Source organism: Odontesthes bonariensis, chromosome 24 (assembly GCF_027942865.1).
Source record: "Odontesthes bonariensis isolate fOdoBon6 chromosome 24, fOdoBon6.hap1, whole genome shotgun sequence".
NCBI classification, from domain to species: Eukaryota; Metazoa; Chordata; class Actinopteri; order Atheriniformes; family Atherinopsidae; genus Odontesthes; species Odontesthes bonariensis.
The window spans coordinates 581,037-605,510 of NC_134529.1; the positions used below are offsets into that span (position 1 = coordinate 581,037).

Genomic DNA, 24,474 nt, shown 5'->3' on the forward strand with positions numbered 1-24,474 from the left:
CAGATCCCCACAGATCCCACAGATCCCACAGATCCAACAGATCCCCACAGATCCCACAGATCCCCACAGATCCGCACAGATCCAACAGATCCCCACAGATCCCACAGATCCCCACAGATCCGCACAGATCCAACAGATCCAACAGATCCCCACAGATCCCACAGATCCCACAGATCCCACAGATCCAACAGATCCCACAGATCCCACAGATCCCCACAGATCCCACAGATCCCCACAGATCCCCACAGATCCCACAGATCCCCACAGATCCCCACAGATCCCACAGATCCCACAGATCCCCACAGATCCCACAGATCCCCACAGATCCCCACAGATCCCACAGATCCCCACAGATCCCACAGATCCCCACAGATCCCCACAGATCCCCACAGATCCCACAGATCCCCACAGATCCCCACAGATCCCCACAGATCCCACAGATCCCACAGATCCCACAGATCCAACAGATCCAACAGATCCCCACAGATCCAACAGATCCAACAGATCCCCACAGATCCCACAGATCCCACAGAATCAGCCTGAAACACTCGGCTCTCTCTGATTGGAGGGTAACGGGAGCAGCTTGTTCAGCCCGGCCGCTCACGTGCTGCATCCTGCAGATGCTGAATAATTCAGATGCTCCGTCATGCTGCTGCAGCTGCAGCTCAGGGACACTTTCAGGCTCTGCCAGCAAAGATCAAAGTCAGGATTATTGATCAGATCATGTGATCAAAAGATTAAAAACCCCTAAATGCTGCATCTGATCAATATGTGAGAGCCACGAGGAGCAGGTTGAACAGGCTGCCTCCTCCTGTTTCTGCTTCAGACATGACAATGTTCCTCTCTGGAGGCTCGAGGAATAAAACACAAAACCAGAACCAGAACCAGAACCGGAACCAGAACCAAAACCAGAACCAAAACCAGCTGTGATGATGTCAGGTGGTGCTGTGATGATGTCAGGTGGTGCTGTGATGATGTCAGGTGGTGCTGTGATGATGTCAGGTGGTGCTCTGATGGTGTCAGGTGGTGATGTGATGGTGTCAGGTGGTGCTGTGATGGTGTCAGGTGGTGCTGTGATGATGTCAGGTGGTGCTGTGATGGTGTCAGTTGGTGATGTGATGGTGTCAGGTGGTGCTGTGATGGTGTCAGTTGGTGATGTGATGGTGTCAGGTGGTGCTGTGATGGTGTCAGGTGGTGCTGTGATGGTGTCAGTTGGTGATGTGATGGTGTCAGGTGGTGCTGTGATGGTGTCAGGTGGTGCCTGATGGTGTCAGGTGGTGCTGTGATGGTGTCAGTTGGTGATGTGATGTGTCAGGTGGTGCTGTGATGGTGTCAGGTGGTGCTGTGATGGTGTCAGGTGGTGATGTGATGGTGTCAGGTGGTGCCTGATGGTGTCAGGTGGTGCTGTGATGGTGTCAGGTGGTGCTGTGATGATGTCAGGTGGTGCCTGATGATGTCAGGTGGTGCTGTGATGATGTCAGGTGGTGCTGTGATGGTGTCAGGTGGTGCTGTGATGGTGTCAGGTGGTGCTGTGATGATGTCAGGTGGTGATGTGATGGTGTCAGGTGGTGATGTGATGATGTCAGGTGGTGCTGTGATGGTGTCAGGTGGTGCCTGATGGTGTCAGGTGGTGCCTGATGGTGTCAGGTGGTGCCTGATGGTGTCAGGTGGTGCTGTGATGATGTCAGGTGGTGCCTGATGGTGTCAGGTGGTGATGTGATGGTGTCAGGTGGTGCTGTGATGATGTCAGGTGGTGCTGTGATGGTGTCAGGTGGTGATGTGATGGTGTCAGGTGGTGATGTGATGGTGTCAGGTGGTGCTGTGATGGTGTCAGGTGGTGATGTGATGATGTCAGGTGGTCCTGTGATGGTGTCAGGTGGTGCTGTGATGGTGTCAGGTGGTGCTCTGATGGTGTCAGGTGGTCCTGTGATGGTGTCAGGTGGTGATGTGATGGTGTCAGGTGGTGATGTGATGGTGTCAGGTGGTGCCTGATGGTGTCAGGTGGTCCTGTGATGGTGTCAGGTGGTGCTGTGATGATGTCAGGTGATGATGTGATGATGTCAGGTGGTGCTGTGATGATGTCAGGTGGTGCTGTGATGATGTCAGGTGGTGCTCTGATGGTGTCAGGTGGTGATGTGATGGTGTCAGGTGGTGCCTGATGGTGTCAGGTGGTGCTGTGATGGTGTCAGGTGGTGCCTGATGGTGTCAGGTGGTGCTGTGATGGTGTCAGGTGATGATGTGATGATGTCAGGTGGTGATGTGATGATGTCAGGTGATGATGTGATGATGTCAGGTGGTGCTGTGATGGTGTCAGGTGGTGCTGTGATGATGTCAGGTGGTGATGTGATGATGTCAGGTGATGATGTGATGATGTCAGGTGGTGCTGTGATGATGTCAGGTGATGATGTGATGATGTCAGGTGGTGCTGTGATGGTGTCAGGTGGTGCTGTGATGGTGTCAGGTGGTGCTGTGATGGTGTCAGGTGGTGCTGTGCCCATCCCTGGGCTCCATCCCTGCCTCCACCTTCGGCTCTCCGGCTGCTCAGCGGCACTGCGGCAGGAAGCGGACCTCAGACAGCAGAGGGGTCACGTGACTCCTGGCAGCCCTCCGTCCAATGGAATGAATGGACTGTAAATAGGAGCCAATGGGCGGCAGGGGGCGGGTATAAAAGGCTGAGCGCCGCTGTAATCCGCAGCAGCAGCAGCAGCAGAACCGGACCCGCATCAGACCTCCGAACCGCAGACTGAAACCAGGTAGGAGAACCCGCAGCCCACCAATCACTGATCAAAATCTGAGCGCAGGTAAGGGCGCGCGCTGCGGAGGTCAGAGGATGGAGGAGCCAGAGAGATGCTGAACAAAGCGGCGGGTTATTTACTGGTTATTTGTTGGTTGTTCACTGGTTATCTGTTGGTTATTTGTTGGTTGTTTATCAGTTATTTGTTGGTTATTTTCAGGCTGCAGAGCCACAGACAGCCCGTCCGCGTGCGTGCGCGGGCGCGTGCCTGTGGCGACCTTGCAGCTCGTCCTGTCTGCAGGTGCTGCGCAGTCAGGCTGATGCGCTCCGAGATGTTCTGACTCAGGCTGCAGCTCTGAGCCAAAAACAGGGTCAGAAAGACCTGAGACAGAATAAATCCACCTTAAATCCACCTTAAATGCAGCGGGCTGTGAATAAAGCTGAATCTGCGCAAACAAAGCGGCGCTGCTGCCGCTTCTGTGCGCAGAATCCGTCCGTCTGTCATCCGCACTGCGCATGCTCACAGGATTATTCTGCTCGGAACCATCAGCTGGTTACTGGGCCGGCAGAACCGACCCGGCAGAACCGGCCCGGCTCTGCTCGGGGAGGGTGCTGAAGGTGACCGCGGCGTCGCGCGCACGGTGCTCCAGCCGCGCGGCCTGCTGCTGCGTCACTGCGCGGCCTCCCGCACATCCTAATCCTTTGTGTCCCACTGATCCCCTCCGGACCGGGGCTGCTGATCCGGACCGGGGCTGCTGATCCGAACCGGGGCTGCTGATCCGAACCGGAGCTGCTGATCCGGACCGGGGCTGCTGATCCGAACCGGGGATGCTGATCCGAACCGGGGCTGCTGATCCGGACCGGAGCTGCTGATCCGGACCGGGGCTGCTGATCCGAACCGGGGATGCTGATCCGAACCGGGGCTGCTGATCCGAACCGGAGCTGCTGATCCGGACCGGGGATGCTGATCCGAACCGGGGCTGCTGATCCGAACCGGAGCTGCTGATCCGAACCGGGGATGCTGATCCGAACCGGGGCTGCTGATCCGGACCGGGTCTGAACCGGACCTGCCGAGTTTCTCAGATCGGGTTCAGTTACAGGAGACCAGAATAATTATATGAATGAATTGGATTATTTTATGAATAATTATGATTGCAATTAATTGAATTCCAATTGGCTTGAATTGGACTTTATTATCCAAGTGCCTTGAGATGACATTTGTTGTATTTGGCGCTTTATAAATAAAAATGAATTGAATAAAACTGTTTAATTGGGTCCAGAAACCTGTAGAAGTGATAAAGTTCTGATCAAACTTATTGATCACTTATTGATAAAAAAAAAAATTCTGATCAAACTTATTGATCCCCAAAGCTGAAGCATTGAAACATATTCTTCCTGAGTTATTCATGTCAGGTGAATGTGAAGCAGCTCAGAACCAATCAGTAGGCAGCATTGTGATGATGTCACAGGCAGCAGAGTGATGATGTCAGCAGGCAGCAGAGTGATGATGTCACAGGCAGCAGAGTGATGATGTCACAGGCAGCAGTGATGATGATGTCAGCAGGCAGCAGTGTGATGATGTCACAGGCAGCAGAGTGATGATGTCACAGGCAGCAGAGTGATGATGTCACAGGCAGCAGTGTGATGATGTCAGCAGGCAGCAGTGTGATGATGTCACAGGCAGCAGAGTGATGATGTCACAGGCAGCAGAGTGATGATGTCACAGGCAGCAGTGTGATGATGTCAGCAGGCAGCAGAGTGATGATGTCACAGGCAGCAGAGTGATGATGTCAGCAGGCAGCAGTGTGATGATGTCACAGGCAGCAGAGTGATGATGTCACAGGCAGCAGTGATGATGTCAGCAGGCAGCAGTGTGATGATGTCACAGGCAGCAGTGTGATGATGTCACAGGCAGCAGTGATGATGTCAGCAGGCAGCAGTGTGATGATGTCACAGGCAGCAGTGTGATGATGTCACAGGCAGCAGTGTGATGATGTCAGCAGGCAGCAGAGTGATGATGTCACAGGCAGCAGAGTGATGATGTCACAGGCAGCAGTGATGATGTCAGCAGGCAGCAGTGTGATGATGTCAGCAGGCAGCAGAGTGATGATGTCACAGGCAGCAGTGTGATGATGTCAGCAGGCAGCAGTGTGATGATGTCACAGGCAGCAGAGTGATGATGTCACAGGCAGCAGAGTGATGATGTCACAGGCAGCAGTGTGATGATGTCAGCAGGCAGCAGAGTGATGATGTCACAGGCAGCAGAGTGATGATGTCAGCAGGCAGGAGTGTGATGATGTCAGCAGGCAGCAGTGTGATGATGTCACAGGCAGCAGAGTGATGATGTCACAGGCAGCAGTGTGATGATGTCACAGGCAGCAGTGTGATGATGTCAGCAGGCAGCAGTGTGATGATGTCACAGGCAGCAGAGTGATGATGTCATCCTCCCGCAGGTCACACGTCATCATGCCTTTCGGGAACACCCACAACAAGCTGAAGATGAACTACACGGCGGAGCAGGAGTTCCCCGACCTGAGCCAGCACAACAACCACATGGCCAAGGTGCTGACGCCCCAGATGTACGCCAGCCTGCGCGACAAGGAGACGCCCAGCGGCTTCACGCTGGACGACCTCATCCAGACCGGCATCGACAACCCAGGTAGGTCCCAGAACTGTAACCTGGGTCCCAACAGGAGACCCAGAACTGTAACCGGGGTCCCAACAGGAGACCCAGAACTGTAACATGGGTCCCAACAGGAGACCCAGAACTGTAACCTGGGTCCCAACAGGAGACCCAGAACTGTAACCGGGGTCCCAACAGGAGACCCAGAACTGTAACCTGGGTCCCAACAGGAGACCCAGAACTGTAACATGGGTCCCAACAGGAGACCCAGAACTGTAACCTGGGTCCCAACAGGAGACCCAGAACTGTAACCGGGGTCCCAACAGGAGACACAGAACTGTAACATGGGTCCCAACAGGAGACCCAGAACTGTAACCGGGGTCCCAACAGGAGACCCAGAACTGTAACATGGGTCCCAACAGGAGACCCAGAACTGTAACCGGGGTCCCAACAGGAGACCCAGAACTGTAACCTGGGTCCCAACAAGAGACCCAGAACTGTAACCTGGGTCCCAACAGGAGACCCAGAACTGTAACCGGGGTCCCAACAGGAGACCCAGAACTGTAACCGGGGTCCCAACAAGAGACCCAGAACTGTAACATGGGTCCCAACAGGAGACCCAGAACTGTAACCGGGGTCCCAACAGGAGACCCAGAACTGTAACATGGGTCCCAACAGGAGACCCAGAACTGTAACCGGGGTCCCAACAGGAGACCCAGAACTGTAACCTGGGTCCCAACAAGAGACCCAGAACTGTAACATGGGTCCCAACAGGAGACCCAGAACTGTAACCGGGGTCCCAACAGGAGACCCAGAACTGTAACCGGGGTCCCAACAAGAGACCCAGAACTGTAACCGGGGTCCCAACAGGAGACCCAGAACTGTAACCGGGGTCCCAACAGGAGACCCAGAACTGTAACATGGGTCCCAACAGGAGACCCAGAACTGTAACCGGGGTCCCAACAGGAGACCCAGAACTGTAACCTGGGTCCCAACAAGAGACCCAGAACTGTAACCGGGGTCCCAACAGGAGACACAGAACTGTAACCGGGGTCCCAACAGGAGACACAGAACTGTAACCTGGGTCCCAACAGGAGACCCAGAACTGTAACCGGGGTCCCAACAGGAGACCCAGAACTGTAACCGGGGTCCCAACAGGAGACCCAGAACTGTAACCTGGGTCCCAACAGGAGACCCAGAACTGTAACCTGGGTCCCAACAGGAGACCCAGAACTGTAACCGGGGTCCCAACAGTAGACACAGAACTGTAACCGGGGTCCCAACAGGAGACCCAGAACTGTAACCTGGGTCCCAACAGGAGACCCAGAACTGTAACCTGGGTCCCAACAGGAGACCCAGAACTGTAACCGGGGTCCCAACAGGAGACCCAGAACTGTAACATGGGTCCCAACAGGAGACCCAGAACTGTAACCGGGGTCCCAACAGGAGACCCAGAACTGTAACATGGGTCCCAACAAGAGACCCAGAACTGTAACCGGGGTCCCAACAGGAGACCCAGAACTGTAACCGGGGTCCCAACAGGAGACCCAGAACTGTAACCGGGGTCCCAACAGGAGACCCAGAACTGTAACCTGGGTCCCAACAGGAGACCCAGAACTGTAACCGGGGTCCCAACAGGAGACCCAGAACTGTAACCTGGGTCCCAACAGGAGACCCAGAACTGTAACCGGGGTCCCAACAGGAGACCCAGAACTGTAACATGGGTCCCAACAGGAGACCCAGAACTGTAACCGGGGTCCCAACAGGAGACCCAGAACTGTAACATGGGTCCCAACAGGAGACCCAGAACTGTAACCGGGGTCCCAACAGGAGACCCAGAACTGTAACCTGGGTCCCAACAAGAGACCCAGAACTGTAACCGGGGTCCCAACAGGAGACCCAGAACTGTAACCGGGGTCCCAACAGGAGACCCAGAACTGTAACATGGGTCCCAACAGGAGACCCAGAACTGTAACCTGGGTCCCAACAAGAGACCCAGAACTGTAACCGGGGTCCCAACAGGAGACCCAGAACTGTAACCGGGGTCCCAACAGGAGACCCAGAACTGTAACATGGGTCCCAACAGGAGACCCAGAACTGTAACCGGGGTCCCAACAGGAGACCCAGAACTGTAACCTGGGTCCCAACAAGAGACCCAGAACTGTAACCGGGGTCCCAACAGGAGACACAGAACTGTAACCGGGGTCCCAACAGGAGACACAGAACTGTAACCTGGGTCCCAACAGGAGACCCAGAACTGTAACCGGGGTCCCAACAGGAGACCCAGAACTGTAACCGGGGTCCCAACAGGAGACCCAGAACTGTAACCTGGGTCCCAACAGGAGACCCAGAACTGTAACCTGGGTCCCAACAGGAGACCCAGAACTGTAACCTGGGTCCCAACAAGAGACCCAGAACTGTAACCGGGGTCCCAACAGGAGACCCAGAACTGTAACCGGGGTCCCAACAGGAGACCCAGAACTGTAACCGGGGTCCCAACAGGAGACCCAGAACTGTAACCTGGGTCCCAACAGGAGACCCAGAACTGTAACCGGGGTCCCAACAGGGGAACCGGCAGTAGGGACTAAAGTGACCCGTTCAGTTAGTTGATGAGTAACAAGATGACTTTGGTTCTGTCGACTCCGCCGTGTGGAAGAACTTTAAAATGAAAATGGCCGAGTAAAAGTTCCGTACCCTTCTACAGGTTTCGTGGATCCGCCGATTACTTTCTTTTCCTGTTCCACAGCAGACAGCAGCAGACTTTTACAAAATAAAAGCCGTTGGGTCCTTAGTCCGGACTTTCTCCTCCATCGGCCTTCTTGGCAGATGAATCAGGATCTCCCTGAATCGGGTGGAAGCTGCAGCTCGCATCATCCCGCTGATTGAACGCGCTGCACAAACCTTTGACCTGAAATCTGCTGCTGGGGCCATATTTTCAGAGTCCAAAGACCAAATATTCACTAATTTGCCCGGCAACAGCACACGATTGGCCAAACGACACGAGTCTGGGAAATGTAGTGTACATCATTCATATTGCATTAGGCACACACGAGGGTGTAAACCCACATTTTTAAATGAATTTGTACAAACAATATTTTACATTTGGAGGGCGGCGCCCCCTATGGCTCGGGGACCCGGCCCTGGGACCCGGCCCTGGGACCCGGCCCTGGGACCCGGCCCTGGGACCCGGCCCTGGGACCCGGCCCTGGGACCCAGCTTGGGGACCCGGCTCTGGGACCCGGCCCTGGGACCCAGCTCTGGGACCCGGCTCTGGGACCCGGCTCTGGGACCCGGCTCTGGGACCCGGCTCTGGGACCCGGCTCTGGGTCACCTGATCATCGAACGTTCGGAGCACAACTTGGAAGCTAACGTTGCTAACGGCTTTGTTTGTTTTCTTTACTGTAAACAACAAAAAACCAAACGAATTAAACTCTTTACCGGATGAAGAACAACAGACTTCTGACCCGAAACACAGAGCTCAGAACCAGAGCTTGCTGTCGCAGGTTCGGCCCCCACGCCACGAGCAGCCATTTTGTTTACAGGAAGCCGAACATGTTTCCATCAGAACTCTTCATCACAGTGAACTTTATTTATATAGCGCCAAATTACAACAAATGTCATCTCAAGGCACTTAAATAATTCAATAAGTCCAATTCAAGCCAATTGGATTCAGAAACAGTTTCCTCTCGAAGGAAACCGACAGATTGCACAGAAACTTCTCTTCACTCCAACTTGTTTCCAGGAATCAGCCCGTTAATCAGCCCGTTAATCAGCCCGTTAATCACCTTCACACAGACTTTCTATTCTGGAGATTCTCTGCTCAATAATAACCTTTAATCCGATTGACTGTTCGTATCAGGGTCATTTCTGCTCCTTAATGCCCTGTTTCCTGTCTGATGGCCTCTGCATCACACCCGCCTCTGATTGGTCCACAGGTCACCCGTTCATCATGACGGTGGGCTGCGTGGCCGGGGACGAGGAGACGTACGAGGTTTTCAAGGACCTGATGGACCCCGTGATCGAGGACCGCCACGGAGGATACAAGCCTTCAGACAAACACAAGACGGACCTTAACCCAGAGAACCTGCAGGTAAACAACAACAACATACCCAAACAACCTGCAGGTAAAAAACAATAACAACAACATACCCATACAACCTGCATGTAAACAACAACAACAACAACAACATCATACCCAAACAACCTGCAGGTAAACAACAATAACAACAACATACCCAAACAACCTGCAGGTAAACAACATACACAAACAACCTGCAGGTAAACAACAACAACAACATACCCAAACAACCTGCAGGTAAACAAAAATAACAACAACATACCCAAACAACCTGTAGGTAAACAACAATAACAACAACATACCCAAACAACCTGCAGGTAAACAACAACAACAACATACCCAAACAACCTGTAGGTAAACAACAATAACAACAACATACCCAAACAACCTGCAGGTAAACAACATACACAAACAACCTGCAGGTAAACAACAACAACATACCCAAACAACCTGCAGGTAAACAACAATAACAACAACATACCCAAACAACCTGCAGGTAAACAACAACAACAACATACCCAAACAACCTGCAGGTAAACAAAAATAACAACAACATACCCAAACAACCTGTAGGTAAACAACAATAACAACAACATACCCAAACAACCTGCAGGTAAACAACAACAACATAGCCAAACAACCTGCAGGTAAACAACAACAACATACACAAACAACCTGCAGGTAAACAACAACAACATACCCAAAAAACCTGCAGGTAAACAACAATAACAACAACATACCCAAACAACCTGCAGGTAAACAACATACACAAACAACCTGCAGGTAAACAACAACAACATACCCAAACAACCTGCAGGTAAACAACAATAACAACAACATACCCAAACAACCTGCAGGTAAACAACATACACAAACAACCTGCAGGTAAACAACAACAACAACATACACAAACAACCTGCAGGTAAACAACATACACAAACAACCTGCAGGTAAACAAAAATAACAACAACATACCCAAACAACCTGCAGGTAAACAACATACACAAACAACCTGCAGGTAAACAACAATAACAACAACATACCCAAACAACCTGCAGGTAAACAACATACACAAACAACCTGCAGGTAAACAAAAATAACAACAACATACCCAAACAACCTGCAGGTAAACAACATACACAAACAACCTGCAGGTAAACAACAACAACAACATACCCAAACAATCTGCAGGTAAACAACAATAACAACAACATACCCAAACAACCTGCAGGTAAACAACAACAACATACCCAAACAACCTGCAGGTAAACAACAACAATATACACAAACAACCTGCAGGTAAACAACAACAACATACACAAACAACCTGCAGACAAACACCAATAACAACAACATACCCAAACAACCTGCATGTAAACAACAACAACATACCTGAACCCAAACAACTTGCAAGTAAACAACAACAACATACACAGACAACCTGCAGTTAAACAACAACAACATACACAAACAGCCTGCAGGTAAACAACAACAACATACCCAGACAACATGCAGTTAAACAACAACAACATACACAAACAACCTACAGGTAAAGAACAACAACAACATACACAAACAACCTGCAGGTAAACAACAACAACATACACAAACAACCTACAGGTAAAGAACAACAACAACAACAACATACACAAACAACCTGCACGTAAACAACAACAACAACATACCTGAACCCAAACAACCTGCAGGTAAACAACAACAACATACCCAAACAATCTGCAGGTAAAGAACAACAATAACAACAACAACATACCCAAACAACCTGCAGGTAAACAACATACACAAACAACCTGCAGGTAAAGAACAACAATAACAACAACAACATACCCAAACAACCTGCAGGTAAACAACATACACAAACAACCTGCAGGTAAAGAACAACAATAACAACAACAACATACACAAACAACCTGCAGGTAAACAGCAATAACAACAACATACCCAAACAACCTGCATGTAAACAACAACAAGATATCTGAACCAAAACAACTTGCAGGTAAACAACAACAACATACCCAAACAACCTGCAGGTAAACAACATACACAAACAACCTGCAGGTAAAGAACAACAATAACAACAACATACACAAACAACCTGCAGGTAAACAACAACAACAACATACACAAACAACCTACAGGTAAAGAACAACAATAACAACATACACAAACAACCTGCAGGTAAACAACAACATACACAAACAACCTACAGGTAAAGAACAACAATAACAACATACACAAACAACCTACAGGTAAACAACAACAACAACATACACAAACAACCTACAGGTGAAGAACAACAACAACAACATACACAAACAACCTACAGGTAAAGAACAACAACAACAACAACATACACAAACAACCTGCAGGTAAACAACAACATACCTGAACCCAAACAACCTGCAGGTAAACAACAACAACATACCCAAACAACCTGTAGGTAAACAACATACACAAACAACCTGCAGGTAAACAGCAATAACAACAACATACCCAAACAACCTGCATGTAAACAACAACAAGATATCTGAACCAAAACAACTTGCAGGTAAACAACAACAACATACCCAAACAACCTGCAGGTAAACAACATACACAAACAACCTGCAGGTAAAGAACAACAATAGCAACAACATACACAAACAACCTGCAGGTAAACAACAACAACAACATACACAAACAACCTACAGGTAAAGAACAACAATAACAACATACACAAACAACCTGCAGGTAAACAACAACATACACAAACAACCTACAGGTAAAGAACAACAATAACAACATACACAAACAACCTACAGGTAAACAACAACAACAACAACATACACAAACAACCTACAGGTAAAGAACAACATCAACAACATACACAAACAACCTACAGGTAAAGAACAACAACAACAACATACACAAACAACCTGCAGGTAAACAACAACATACCTGAACCCAAACAACCTGCAGGTAAACAACAACAACATACCCAAACAACCTGCAGGTAAACAACATACACAAACAACCTGCATGTAAACAACAACAAGATATCTGAACCAAAACAACTTGCAGGTAAACAACAACAACATACCCAAACAACCTGCAGGTAAACAACATACACAAACAACCTGCAGGTAAACAGCAATAACAACAACATACCCAAACAACCTGCATGTAAACAACAACAAGATATCTGAACCAAAACAACCTGCAGTTAAACAACAACATACACAAACAACCTGCAGGTAAACAACAACAACAACATACACAAACAACCTACAGGTAAAGAAGAACAACAACAACACACACAAACAACCTGCAGGGAAACAACAACAAAAACATACCCAAACAACCTGCAGGTAAACAACAACAACAATATACCCATACAACCTGCAGGTAAACAACAACAACAACAACATCATACCCAAACAACCTGCAGGTCAACAACAACAACATACCAGAATCCACACCTGTAGGTAAACAACAACAACATACCCGAACCCAGACAACCTGTAGGTAAACAACAACAACAACATACCCAGACAACCTGCATGTAAACAACAACAACAATTTACCCAAACCCAGACAACCTGCAGGTAAACAACATACCCAGACAACCTGCAGGTAAACAACAACAACATACCCAGACAACCTGCAGGTAAACAACAACAACATACCCAAACAACCTGCAGGTAAACAACAACAAAAACATACCCGAACCCAACCTGAAGGTAAACAACAACAACAACATACCCAAACAACCTGCAGGTAAACAACAACAACAACATACCAGAATCCAGACCTGTAGGTAAACAACAACAACAACATACCCAGACAACCTGCACGTAAACAACAACAACAACAACATACCCAGACAACCTGCAGGTAAACAACAACAACATACCCAGACAACCTGCACGTAAACAACAACAACAACAACAACAACAACATACCCAGACAACCTGCATGTAAACAACAACAACAACATACCCAGACAACCTGCACGTAAACAACAACAACAACAACAACATACCCAGACAACCTGCAGGTAAACAACAACAACAACATACCAGAATCCAGACCTGTAGGTAAACAACAACAACAACATACCCAGACAACCTGCACGTAAACAACAACAACAACATACCCAGACAACCTGCAGGTAAACAACAACAACATACCCAGACAACCTGCACGTAAACAACAACAACAACATACCCAGACAACCTGCATGTAAACAACAACAACAACATATCCAGACAACCTGCACGTAAACAACAACAACAACATACCCGAACATCAGTTGTCTCTCTACCATAATATGGTTACCCTGGTTACCCTGGTTACCTGCTCAGTCAACCAGTGACATGTGAACAGATGTTTTATTTGAGTGACAGAATCTAAAAAGGAGTCCAAAAGGGTCAGAACCAGGTCCTCCCTAAGACCCTGATCCCGGACCCGTCTGTGGTTCTAACACTTGTTCTCTCTGCTGTCTCTCAGGGTGGAGACGACCTGGACCCCAACTACGTCCTGAGCTCTCGGGTCCGGACCGGACGCAGCATCCGGGGCTTCTGCCTGCCGCCGCACTGCAGCCGCGGGGAGCGCCGCGCCATCGAGCAGCTCTCCATCGAAAGTACGACCCGAACCTCTGTGGTTCTGTTACACAGCCGGTTCTGTTCGGATTCTGCTCTGAAGTCAGATTATTCAGATCCAGGTTCCAACTCCTGAGGAACCTAGAAGGTTCTCTACCCTGATCCCAGGACAGCTGATCCCAGTACAGCTGGTCCCAGGACAGCTGGTCCCAGGACAGCTGGTCCCAGGACAGCTGGTCCCAGTACAGCTGGTCCCAGGACAGCTAGTCCCAGGACAGCTGGTCCCAGGACAGCTGGTCCCAGGACAGCTGATCCCAGGACAGCTGGTCCCAGGACAGCTGGTCCCAGGACAGCTGGTCCCAGAACAGCTGGTCCCAGGACAGCTGGTCCCAGTACAGCTGGTCCCAGGACAGCTGGTCCCAGGACAGCTGGTCCCAGTACAGCTGGTCCCAGGACAGCTGGTCCCAGTACAGCTGGTCCCAGGACAGCTAGTCCCAGGACAGCTGGTCTCAGGACAGCTGGTCCCAGAACAGCTGGTCCCAGGACAGCTAGTCCCAGGACAGCTGGTCTCAGGACAGCTGGTCCCAGAACAGCTGGTCCCAGGACAGCTAGTCCCAGGACAGCTGGTCCCAGTACAGCTGGTCCCAGGACAGCTGGTCCCAGTACAGCTGGTCCCAGGACAGCTAGTCCCAGGACAGCTGGTCTCAGGACAGCTGGTCCCAGAACAGCTGGTCCCAGGACAGCTAGTCCCAGGACAGCTGGTCTCAGGACAGCTGGTCCCAGAACAGCTGGTCCCAGGACAGCTAGTCCCAGGACAGCTGGTCTCAGGACAGCTGGTCCCAGAACAGCTGGTCCCAGGACAGCTGGTCCCAGAACAGCTGGTCCCAGGACAGCTAGTCCCAGGACAGCTGATCCCAGGACAGCTGGTCCCAGGACAGCTGGTCCCAGGACAGCTGGTCCCAGAACAGCTGGTCCCAGGACAGCTGGTCCCAGTACAGCTGGTCCCAGGACAGCTGGTCCCAGTACAGCTGGTCCCAGGACAGCTGGTCCCAGTACAGCTGGTCCCAGGACAGCTAGTCCCAGGACAGCTGGTCTCAGGACAGCTGGTCCCAGGACAGCTGGTCCCAGGACAGCTGGTCTCAGGACAGCTGGTCCCAGAACAGCTGGTCCCAGAACAGCTGGTCCCAGGACAGCTGGTCCAGGACAGCTGGTCCCAGTACAGCTGGTCCCAGGACAGCTGGTCCCAGGACAGCTGGTCCCAGGACAGCTAGTCCCAGGACAGCTGATCCCAGGACAGCTGGTCCCAGGACAGCTGGTCCCAGGACAGCTGATCCAGGACAGCTGGTGAGGATCAGGTCTTTATTCAGACTTCCCATCATGCCTCAGTGTTCTGTTCAGGTCTTTATTCAGACTTCCCATCATGCCTCAGTGTTCTGTTCAGGTCTTTATTCAGACTTCCCATCATGCCTCAGTGTTCTGTTCAGGTCTTTATTCAGACTTCCCATCATGCCTCAGTGTTCTGTAACTGTGAGCCGAGCTGCTGAGAATGTTAATGAGGCCGATGTTCCTGAGAGAGAAAATCTCTGCTTTCATATTCAAATGAGACGGACCGGATCAGACCGGATCAGACCGGCTGCTGGAGCCCGGCAGGGTGGGACGATGCTGCCCCCTGCTGGTGTAAAACACACCTGCACACAGATCCACTCAGACCGGCTTCATAAAAAAGAAATGGCTCAGTCCATTAACCATTAAAGATGAAAACCTGAATCTGATTCAGCTTCTCTGTGATCAGAGACTCTGTCCCTTCAGGACTCAGACTCTGGCTTTGAGAAAGTAGTCGTTTAGATCCCCAAGGTGTTGAAAACCTGACAGGGCTGGTCCCTGAGCTGTAACGTGGTCTCTGGGTGCAGGTCTGGACTCCCTTTGGGTCACCTGTGGTTCTAACGTGGTCTCTGGGTGCAGGTCTGGACTCCCTGTGGGTCACCTGTGGTTCTAACGTGGTCTCTGGGTGCAGGTCTGGACTCCCTGTGGGTCACCTGTGGTTCTAACGTGGTCTCTGGGTGCAGGTCTGGACTCCCTGTGGGTCACCTGTGGTTCTAACGCGGTCTCTGGCTGCAGGTCTGGACTCCCTGTGGGTCACCTGTGGGTTCTAACGTGGTCTCTGGGTGCAGGTCTGGACTCTCTGTGGGTCACCTATGGTTCTAACGTGGTCTCTGGGTGCAGGTCTGGACTCCCTTTGGGTCATCTGTGGTTCTAACGTGGTCTCTGGGTGCAGGTCTGGACTCCCTGTGGTTCTAACGTGGTCTCTGGGTGCAGGTCTGGACTCCCTGTGGGTCACCTGTAGTTCTAACGTGGTCTCTGAGTGCAGGTCTGGACTCCCTATGGGTCACCTTTGGTTCTAACATGGTCTCTGGGTGCAGGTCTGGACTCTCTGTGGGTCACCTGTGGTTCTAACGTGGTCTCTGGGTGCAGGTCTGGACTCCCTATGGGTCACCTTTGGTTCTAACATGGTCTCTGGGTGCAGGTCTGGACTCCCTGTAGGTCACCTGTGGGTTTTAACGTGGTCTCTGGGTGCAGGTCTGGACTCTCTGTGGGTCACCTGTGGTTCTAACGTGGTCTCTGGGTGCAGGTCTGGACTCCCTGTGGGTCACCTGTGGTTCTAACGTGGTCTCTGGGTGCAGGTCTGGACTCCCTGTGGGTCACCTGTGGTTCTAACGTGGTCTCTGGCTGCAGGTCTGGACTCCCTGTAGTTTTAACGTGGTCTCTGGCTGCAGGTCTGGACTCCCTGTGGGTCACCTGTGGGTTCTAACGTGGTCTCTGGCTGCAGGTCTGGACTCCCTGTAGTTTTAACGTGGTCTCTGGGTGCAGGTCTGGACTCCCTGTGGGTCACCTGTGGGTTCTAACGCGGTCTCTGGGTGCAGGTCTGGACTCTCTGTGGGTCACCTGTGGTTCTAACGCGGTCTCTGGGTGCAGGTCTGGACTCCCTGTGGGTCATCTGTGGTTTTAACGCGGTCTCTGGGTGCAGGTCTGGACTCCCTGTGGGTCACCTGTGGGTTCTAACGTGGTCTCTGGGTGCAGGTCTGGACTCCCTGCGGGTCACCTGTGGGTTCTAACGTGGTCTCTGGGTGCAGGTCTGGACTCCCTGTGGTCACCTGTGGGTTCTAACGTGGTCTCTGGGTGCAGGTCTGGACTCCCTGTGGTCACCTGTGGGTTCTAACGTGGTCTCTGGGTGCAGGTCTGGACTCCCTGTGGGTCACCTGTGGGTTCTAACGTGGTCTCTGGCTGCAGGTCTGGACTCCCTGTAGTTTTAACGTGGTCTCTGGGTGCAGGTCTGGACTCCCTGTGGGTCACCTATGGGTTTTAACGTGGTCTCTGGGTGCAGGTCTGGACTCCCTGTGGGTCACCTGTGGTTCTAACGCGGTCTCTGGGTGCAGGTCTGGACTCTCTGTGGGTCACCTGTGGTTCTAACGCGGTCTCTGGGTGCAGGTCTGGACTCCCTGTGGGTCATCTGTGGTTTTAACGCGGTCTCTGGGTGCAGGTCTGGACTCCCTGTGGGTCATCTGTGGTTTTAACGTGGTCTCTGGCTGCAGGTCTGGACTCCCTGTAGTTTTAACGTGGTCTCTGGCTGCAGGTCTGGACTCCCTGTGGGTCACCTGTGGGTTCTAACGTGGTCTCTGGCTGCAGGTCTGGACTCCCTGTAGTTTTAACGTGGTCTCTGGGTGCAGGTCTGGACTCCCTGTGGGTCACCTATGGGTTTTAACGTGGTCTCTGGGTGCAGGTCTGGACTCCCTGTGGGTCACCTGTGGGTTCTAACGCGGTCTCTGGGTGCAGGTCTGGACTCTCTGTGGGTCACCTGTGGTTCTAACGCGGTCTCTGGGTGCAGGTCTGGACTCTCTGTGGGTCACCTGTGGTTCTAACGCGGTCTCTGGGTGCAGGTCTGGACTCCCTGTGGGTCATCTGTGGTTTTAACGCGGTCTCTGGGTGCAGGTCTGGACTCCCTGTGGGTCACCTGTGGGTTCTAACGTGGTCTCTGGCTGCAGGTCTGGACTCCCTGCGGGTCACCTGTGGGTTCTAACGTGGTCTCTGGGTGCAGGTCTGGACTCCCTGTGGTCACCTGTGGGTTCTAACGTGGTCTCTGGGTGCTGGTCTGGACTCCCTGCGGGTCACCTATGGGTTCTAACGTGGTCTCTGGGTGCAGGTCTGGACTCCCTGTGGGTCACCTGTGGGTTCTAACGTGGTCTCTGGGTGCAGGTCTGGACTCCCTGTGGTTCTAACGTGGTCTCTGGGTGCAGGTCTGGACTCCCTGTGGGTCACCTGTGGGTTCTAACGTGGTCTCTGGGTTTAGGTCTGGACTCCCTGTGGTTTTAACGTGGTCTCTGGGTGCAGGTCTGGACTCCCTGTGGTTTTAAGGTGGTCTCTGGGTGCAGGTCTGGACTCCCTGTGGTTCTAACGTGGTCTCAGGGTGCAGGTCTGGACTTCCCGTGTTTCTAACGTGGTCTCTGGGTGCAGGTCTGGACTCCCTGTGGTTCTAACGTGGTCTCTGGGTGCAGGTCTGGACTCCCTGTGGTTCTAACGTGGTCTCTGGGTGCAGGTCTGGACTCCCTGTGGTTTTAACGTGGTCTCTGGGTGCAGGTCTGGACTCCCTGTGGTTCTAACGTGGTCTCAGGGTGCAGGTCTGGACTTCCCGTGTTTCTAACGTGGTCTCTAGGTGCAGGTCTGGACTCCCTGTGGTTCTAACGTGGTCTCTGGATGCAGGTCTGGACTTCCCGTGTTTCTAACGTGGTCTCTAGGTGCAGGTCTGGACTCCCTGTGGTCACTTGTGGGTTCTAACGTGGTCTCTGGGTGCAGGTCTGGACTCCCTGTGGTTCTAACGTGGTCTCTGGATGCAGGTCTGGACTCTCTGGACGGGGACCTGAAGGGGAAGTACTACGCCCTGAAGAACATGACGGAGGAGGAGCAGCAGCAGCTGATCGATGACCACTTCCTGTTCGATAAGCCCGTCTCCCCCCTGCTGCTGGCGTCCGGCATGGCCCGGGACTGGCCCGACGGCCGCGGCATCTGGTGAGTCCCTGTCTCTCACCTGTCCCTCACCTGTCTCTCACCTGTCTCTCACCTGTCTCTCACTTTTCCTCCCACCTGTCTCTCACCTGTCTCTCACCTGTCTTTCACCTGTCTCTCACCTGTCCCTCACCTGTCTCTCACCTGTCTCTCACCTGTCTCTCACTTTTCCTCCCACCTGTCTCTCACCTGTCTCTCACCTGTCTCCCACTTGTCTCTCACCTGTCTCCCACTTGTCTCTCACCTGTCCCTCACCAGTCTCTCACCTGTCTCTCACCTGTCTCTAACCGTTGTCTCACCTTTCTCTCACCTGTCTCTCACCTGTCTCTAACCGTTGTCTCACCCGTCTCCCACCTGTCTCTCACCTGTCTCTAACCGTTGTCTCACCTGTCTCTCACCTGTCTCTCACCTTTCCTCCCACCTGTCTTTCACCTGTCTCTCACCTTTCCTCTCACCTGTCTACCACCTGTCTCTCACCTTTCCTTTCACCTGTCTCTCACCTGTCTCTCACCTGTCTCTCACCTTTCCTCTCACCTGTCTTTCACCTGTCTCTCACCTTTCCTTTCACCTGTCTCTCACCTGTCTCTCACCTGTCTCTCACCTGTCTCTCACCTTTCCTCTCACCTGTCTTTCACCTGTCTCTCACCTTTCCTTTCACCTGTCTTTCACCTGTCTCTCACCTTTCCTTTCACCTGTCTCTCACCTGTCTCTCACCTGTCTCTCACCTTTCCTCTCACCTGTCTCTCACCTTTCCTTTCACCTGTCTTTCACCTGTCTCTCACCTGTCTCTCACCTGTCTCTCACCTTTCCTCTCACCTGTCTTTCACCTGTCTCTCACCTTTCCTTTCACCTCTCTCTCACCTGTCTCCCACCTGTCTCCCACCTGTCTCTCACCTTTCCTCTCACCTGTCTACCACCTGTCTCTCACCTTTCCTTTCACCTGTCTCTCACCTGTCTCTCACCTGTCTCTCACCTTTCCTTTCACCTCTCTCTCACCTGTCTCCCACCTGTCTCCCACCTGTCTCTCACCTTTCCTCTCACCTGTCTACCACCTGTCTCTCACCTGTCTCTCACCTTTCCTCTCACCTGTCTACCACCTGTCTCTCACCTGTCCCTCACCTGTCTCTCACCTGTCTCTCACATTTCCTCCCACTTGTCTCTCACCTGTCTCCCACCTGTCTCTCACCTGTCTCTCACCTGCAGGCACAACGACAACAAGACCTTCTTGGTGTGGGTGAACGAGGAGGATCACCTGCGTGTCATCAGCATGCAGAAAGGCGGGAACATGCGGGAGGTGTTCACCCGCTTCTGCACCGGACTCACCAAGGTGAGCGCCACTTCCTGTCTCACACTTCCTGTCTCACACACTCACTTCCTGTCTCACACTTCCTGTCTCACACACTCACTTCCTGTCTCACACTTTCACTTCCTGTCTCACACTTTCACTTCCTGTCTCACACTTCCTGTCTCACCCACTCACTTCCTGTCTCACACTCTCACTTCCTGTCTCACACTTCCTGTCTCACCCACTCACTTCCTGTCTCACACTTCCTGTCTCACACTCTCACTTCCTGTCTCACACTTTCACTTCCTGTCTCACACTTTCACTTCCTGTCTCTCACTTCCTGTCTCACCCACTCACTTCCTGTCTCACCCTTTCTGTCGCACACTTCCTGTCTCACACTCTCACTTCCTGTCTCACACTTCCTGTCTCACCCTTTCTTCCTGTCTCACACTTCCTGTCTCACACTCTCACTTCCTGTCTCACCCACTCACTTCCTGTCGCACACTTCCTGTCTCACCCTTACTTCCTGTCTCTCACAAACTCACTTCCTGTCTCACACAAACTCACTTCCTGTCTCTCACTTCCTGTCTCACCCACTCACTTCCTGTCTCACACTTCATGTCTCACACAAACTCACTTCCTGTCTCACCCGCCCTCACTTCCTGTCTCACACTCACTTCCTGTCTCACACTTCCTGTCTCTCACGTCCTGTCTCACCCACTCACTTCCTGTCTCACCCTTCCTGTCGCACACTTCCTGTCTCACACTTCCTGTCTCTCACTTCCTGTCTCACACTCTCACTTCCTGTTGCACACTTCCTGTCTCTCACTTCCTGTCTCACCCTTACTTCCTGTCTCTCACAAACTCACTTCCTGTCTCACACAAACTCACTTCCTGTCTCTCACGTCCTGTCTCACCCACTCACTTCCTGTCTCACACTCTCACTTCCTGTCTCACACTTCCTGTCTCTCACTTCCTGTCTCACCCTTACTTCCTGTCTCACACTTCCTGTCTCACCCTTACTTCCTGTCGCACACTTCCTGTCTCTCACTTCCTGTCTCACCCTTACTTCCTGTCTCTCACAAACTCACTTCCTGTCTCACACAAACTCACTTCCTGTCTCACTCACTCACTTCCTGTCTCAGACTTCCTGTCTCACCCACTCACTTCCTGTCTCTCACTTCCTGTCTCACCCTTACTTCCTGTCTCACACTTCCTGTCTCTCACTTCCTGTCTCACACTCTCACTTCCTGTCTCACCCTTACTTCCTGTCGCACACTTCCTGTCTCTCACTTCCTGTCTCACCCTTACTTCCTGTCTCTCACAAACTCACTTCCTGTCTCACACAAACTCACTTCCTGTCTCTCACTTCCTGTCTCACTCACTTCCTGTCTCAGACTTCCTGTCTCACACTCTCACTTCCTGTCTCACACTCTCACTTCCTGTCTCACACTTCATGTCTCACCCACTCACTTCCTGTCTCACACTCTCACTTCCTGTCTCACACTCTCACTTCCTGTCTCACACTTCATGTCTCACCCACTCACTTCCTGTCTCACACTTCCTGTCTCACACTCTCACTTCCTGTCTCACACTTCCTGTCTCACCCACTCACTTCCTGTCTCACACTTCCTGTCCCACCCGCCCTCACTTCCTGTCTCACACTCTCACTTCCTCTCACACTTCCTGTCTCACCCTTCCTGTCGCACACTTCCTGTCTCACACTCTCACTTCCTGTCTCACCCACTCACTTCCTGTCTCACACTTCCTGTCTCTCACTTCCTGTCTCACCCACTCACTTCCTGTCGCACACTTCCTGTCTCTCACTTCCTGTCTCACCCTTACCTCCCATCGCACACTTCCTGTCTCTCACTTCCTGTCTCACACTTCCTGTCTCACCCTTACTTCCTGTCTCATACTTCCTGTCTCATACTTCCTGTCTCACACTCTCACTTCCTGTCTCACACAAACTCACTTCCTGTGTTTCTCTGGCAGATCGAGAGCTTGTTTAAGGAGCGAGCGCACGAGTTCATGTGGAACGAGCACCTGGGCTACGTGCTCACCTGCCCGTCCAACCTGGGCACGGGCCTGAGGGCCGGCGTGCACGTCAAGCTGCCCAACCTCAGCAAGAACGAGAAGTTCGGCGAGATCCTGAAGAGGCTGCGGCTGCAGAAGAGAGGAACAGGTAGGCTGGCGCACCTGTGAGACGCACCTGTGAGACGCACCTGTGCACGTGTCCTCACCTCCTCTCTGTGTCTCAGGTGGCGTGGACACCGCGGCGGTGGGCGGAGTCTTCGACATCTCCAACGCGGACCGCCTGGGCTTCTCTGAGGTGGAGCTGGTGCAGATGGTGGTGGACGGAGTCAACCTGCTGGTCAACATGGAGAAGCGTCTGGAGGGCGGAGACGCCATCGACGACATGATGCCCGAGCAGAAGTGAACTGTGACCCCGTAACCCGACACCTCCTCACCTGGCCCCGCCACCTCCTCACCTGGCCCCGCCCCCTCCTCACTGTAACCCGTCCGTCCCAGCACGGGGCGTTTAGAGCCGCTCGCTTAGACTTCAGTCTTCCAACGTGAGAAGGATTTTCTATTTCCTGTCTGCACCTGTTGGACCATCTAACACCTGAAACCTAATAAAGTCTGTGGCCCAAACTAAACCGCGCACCTGTCTTTATTACCCGCACACCTACACCTGCACCACCTGAAACACCGAGCTGCAATCCCATCTGCACCACCTGCTGAGGTGGAGGGGAGCTTTGGGTTCAGAGATCTTCAATCAGAACCGAGAATCCCAAAGAGGATTATTGGAAAAATGACCTTAAGTTCTCACTAAAGCAGAAATTAATCACATATGTGTTCATTTAACTTGGTTAATATTGTGATATATTCATATTCTAATTTTCAGTTTCATTTGTTGATTAAAACCTTTTTTTTTCATCTTTGTGTCAGTTTTACTTCACAAGACCGCCCACTCATTTGCATAATGAGCATCCAAACTGACAGGTGGGAGGCTGCAGGTGTCGCAGTTAAGACTTTATAGAAACCAGAAAAATAAACCAAATTCAGTTCAATAAAACTTTATTAATAAATTATATTCCTGCAGCATTCATTATTATCAAAGATCAGGATAAAATATAAACCAGCTGAAGTGCAGCAGAGACACACACGCAGCGTCAGCAGGTAGCTGATGATGTCACACACAGCGTCAGCAGGTAGCTGATGATGTCACACACAGCGTCAGCAGGTAGCTGATGATGTCACACGCAGCGTCAGCAGGTAGCTGATGATGTCACACGCAGCGTCAGCAGGTAGCTGATGATGTCACACGCAGCGTCAGCAGGTAGCTGATGATGTCACACGCAGTGTCAGCAGGTAGCTGATGATGTCACACGCAGTGTCAGCAGGTAGCTGATGATGTCACACACAGCGTCAGCAGGTAGCTGATGTCACACGCAGCGTCAGCAGGTAGCTGATGATGTCACACACAGCGTCAGCAGGTAGCTGATGATGTCACACACAGCGTCAGCAGGTAGCTGATGATGTCACACACAGCGTCAGCAGGTAGCTGATGATGTCACACACAGCGTCAGCAGGTAGCTGATGATGTCACACACAGCGTCAGCAGGTAGCTGATGATGTCACACACAGTGTCAGCAGGTAGCTGATGATGTCACTTACACAGAGCGTCAGCAGGTAACTGATGATGTCACACACAGCGTCAGCAGGTAACTGATGATGTCACACGCAGTGTCAGCAGGTAGCTGATGATGTCACACGCAGCGTCAGCAGGTAGCTGATGATGTCACACGCAGTGTCAGCAGGTAGCTGATGTCACACACAGCGTCAGCAGGTAGCTGATGATGTCACACACAGCGTCAGCAGGTAGCTGATGATGTCACACGCAGTGTCAGCAGGTAGCTGATGATGTCACACGCAGTGTCAGCAGGTAGCTGATGATGTCACTTACACAGAGCGTCAGCAGGTAGCTGATGATGTCACACACAGCGTCAGCAGGTAGCTGATGATGTCACACGCAGTGTCAGCAGGTAGCTGATGATGTCACACGCAGTGTCAGCAGGTAGCTGATGATGTCAC

At 51.8% G+C, this 24,474-nt stretch overlaps 1 protein-coding gene across 1 annotated transcript; it reads left to right on the forward strand.

The window, feature by feature from the left end:
- Window positions 1–2,644: 2,644 nt before the first annotated feature.
- LOC142374891 (creatine kinase B-type) lies at window positions 2,645–23,036 on the forward strand. The gene is made up of 8 exons (XM_075458758.1): window positions 2,645–2,753; window positions 5,188–5,393; window positions 9,293–9,447; window positions 13,942–14,074; window positions 18,923–19,094; window positions 20,295–20,418; window positions 22,372–22,561; window positions 22,638–23,036. Exons 2-8 carry the CDS (start codon window positions 5,201–5,203, stop codon window positions 22,814–22,816), a joined length of 1,146 nt encoding a protein of 381 aa, XP_075314873.1. The 5' UTR covers window positions 2,645–2,753; window positions 5,188–5,200; the 3' UTR covers window positions 22,817–23,036.
- Window positions 23,037–24,474: the final 1,438 nt, after the last annotated feature.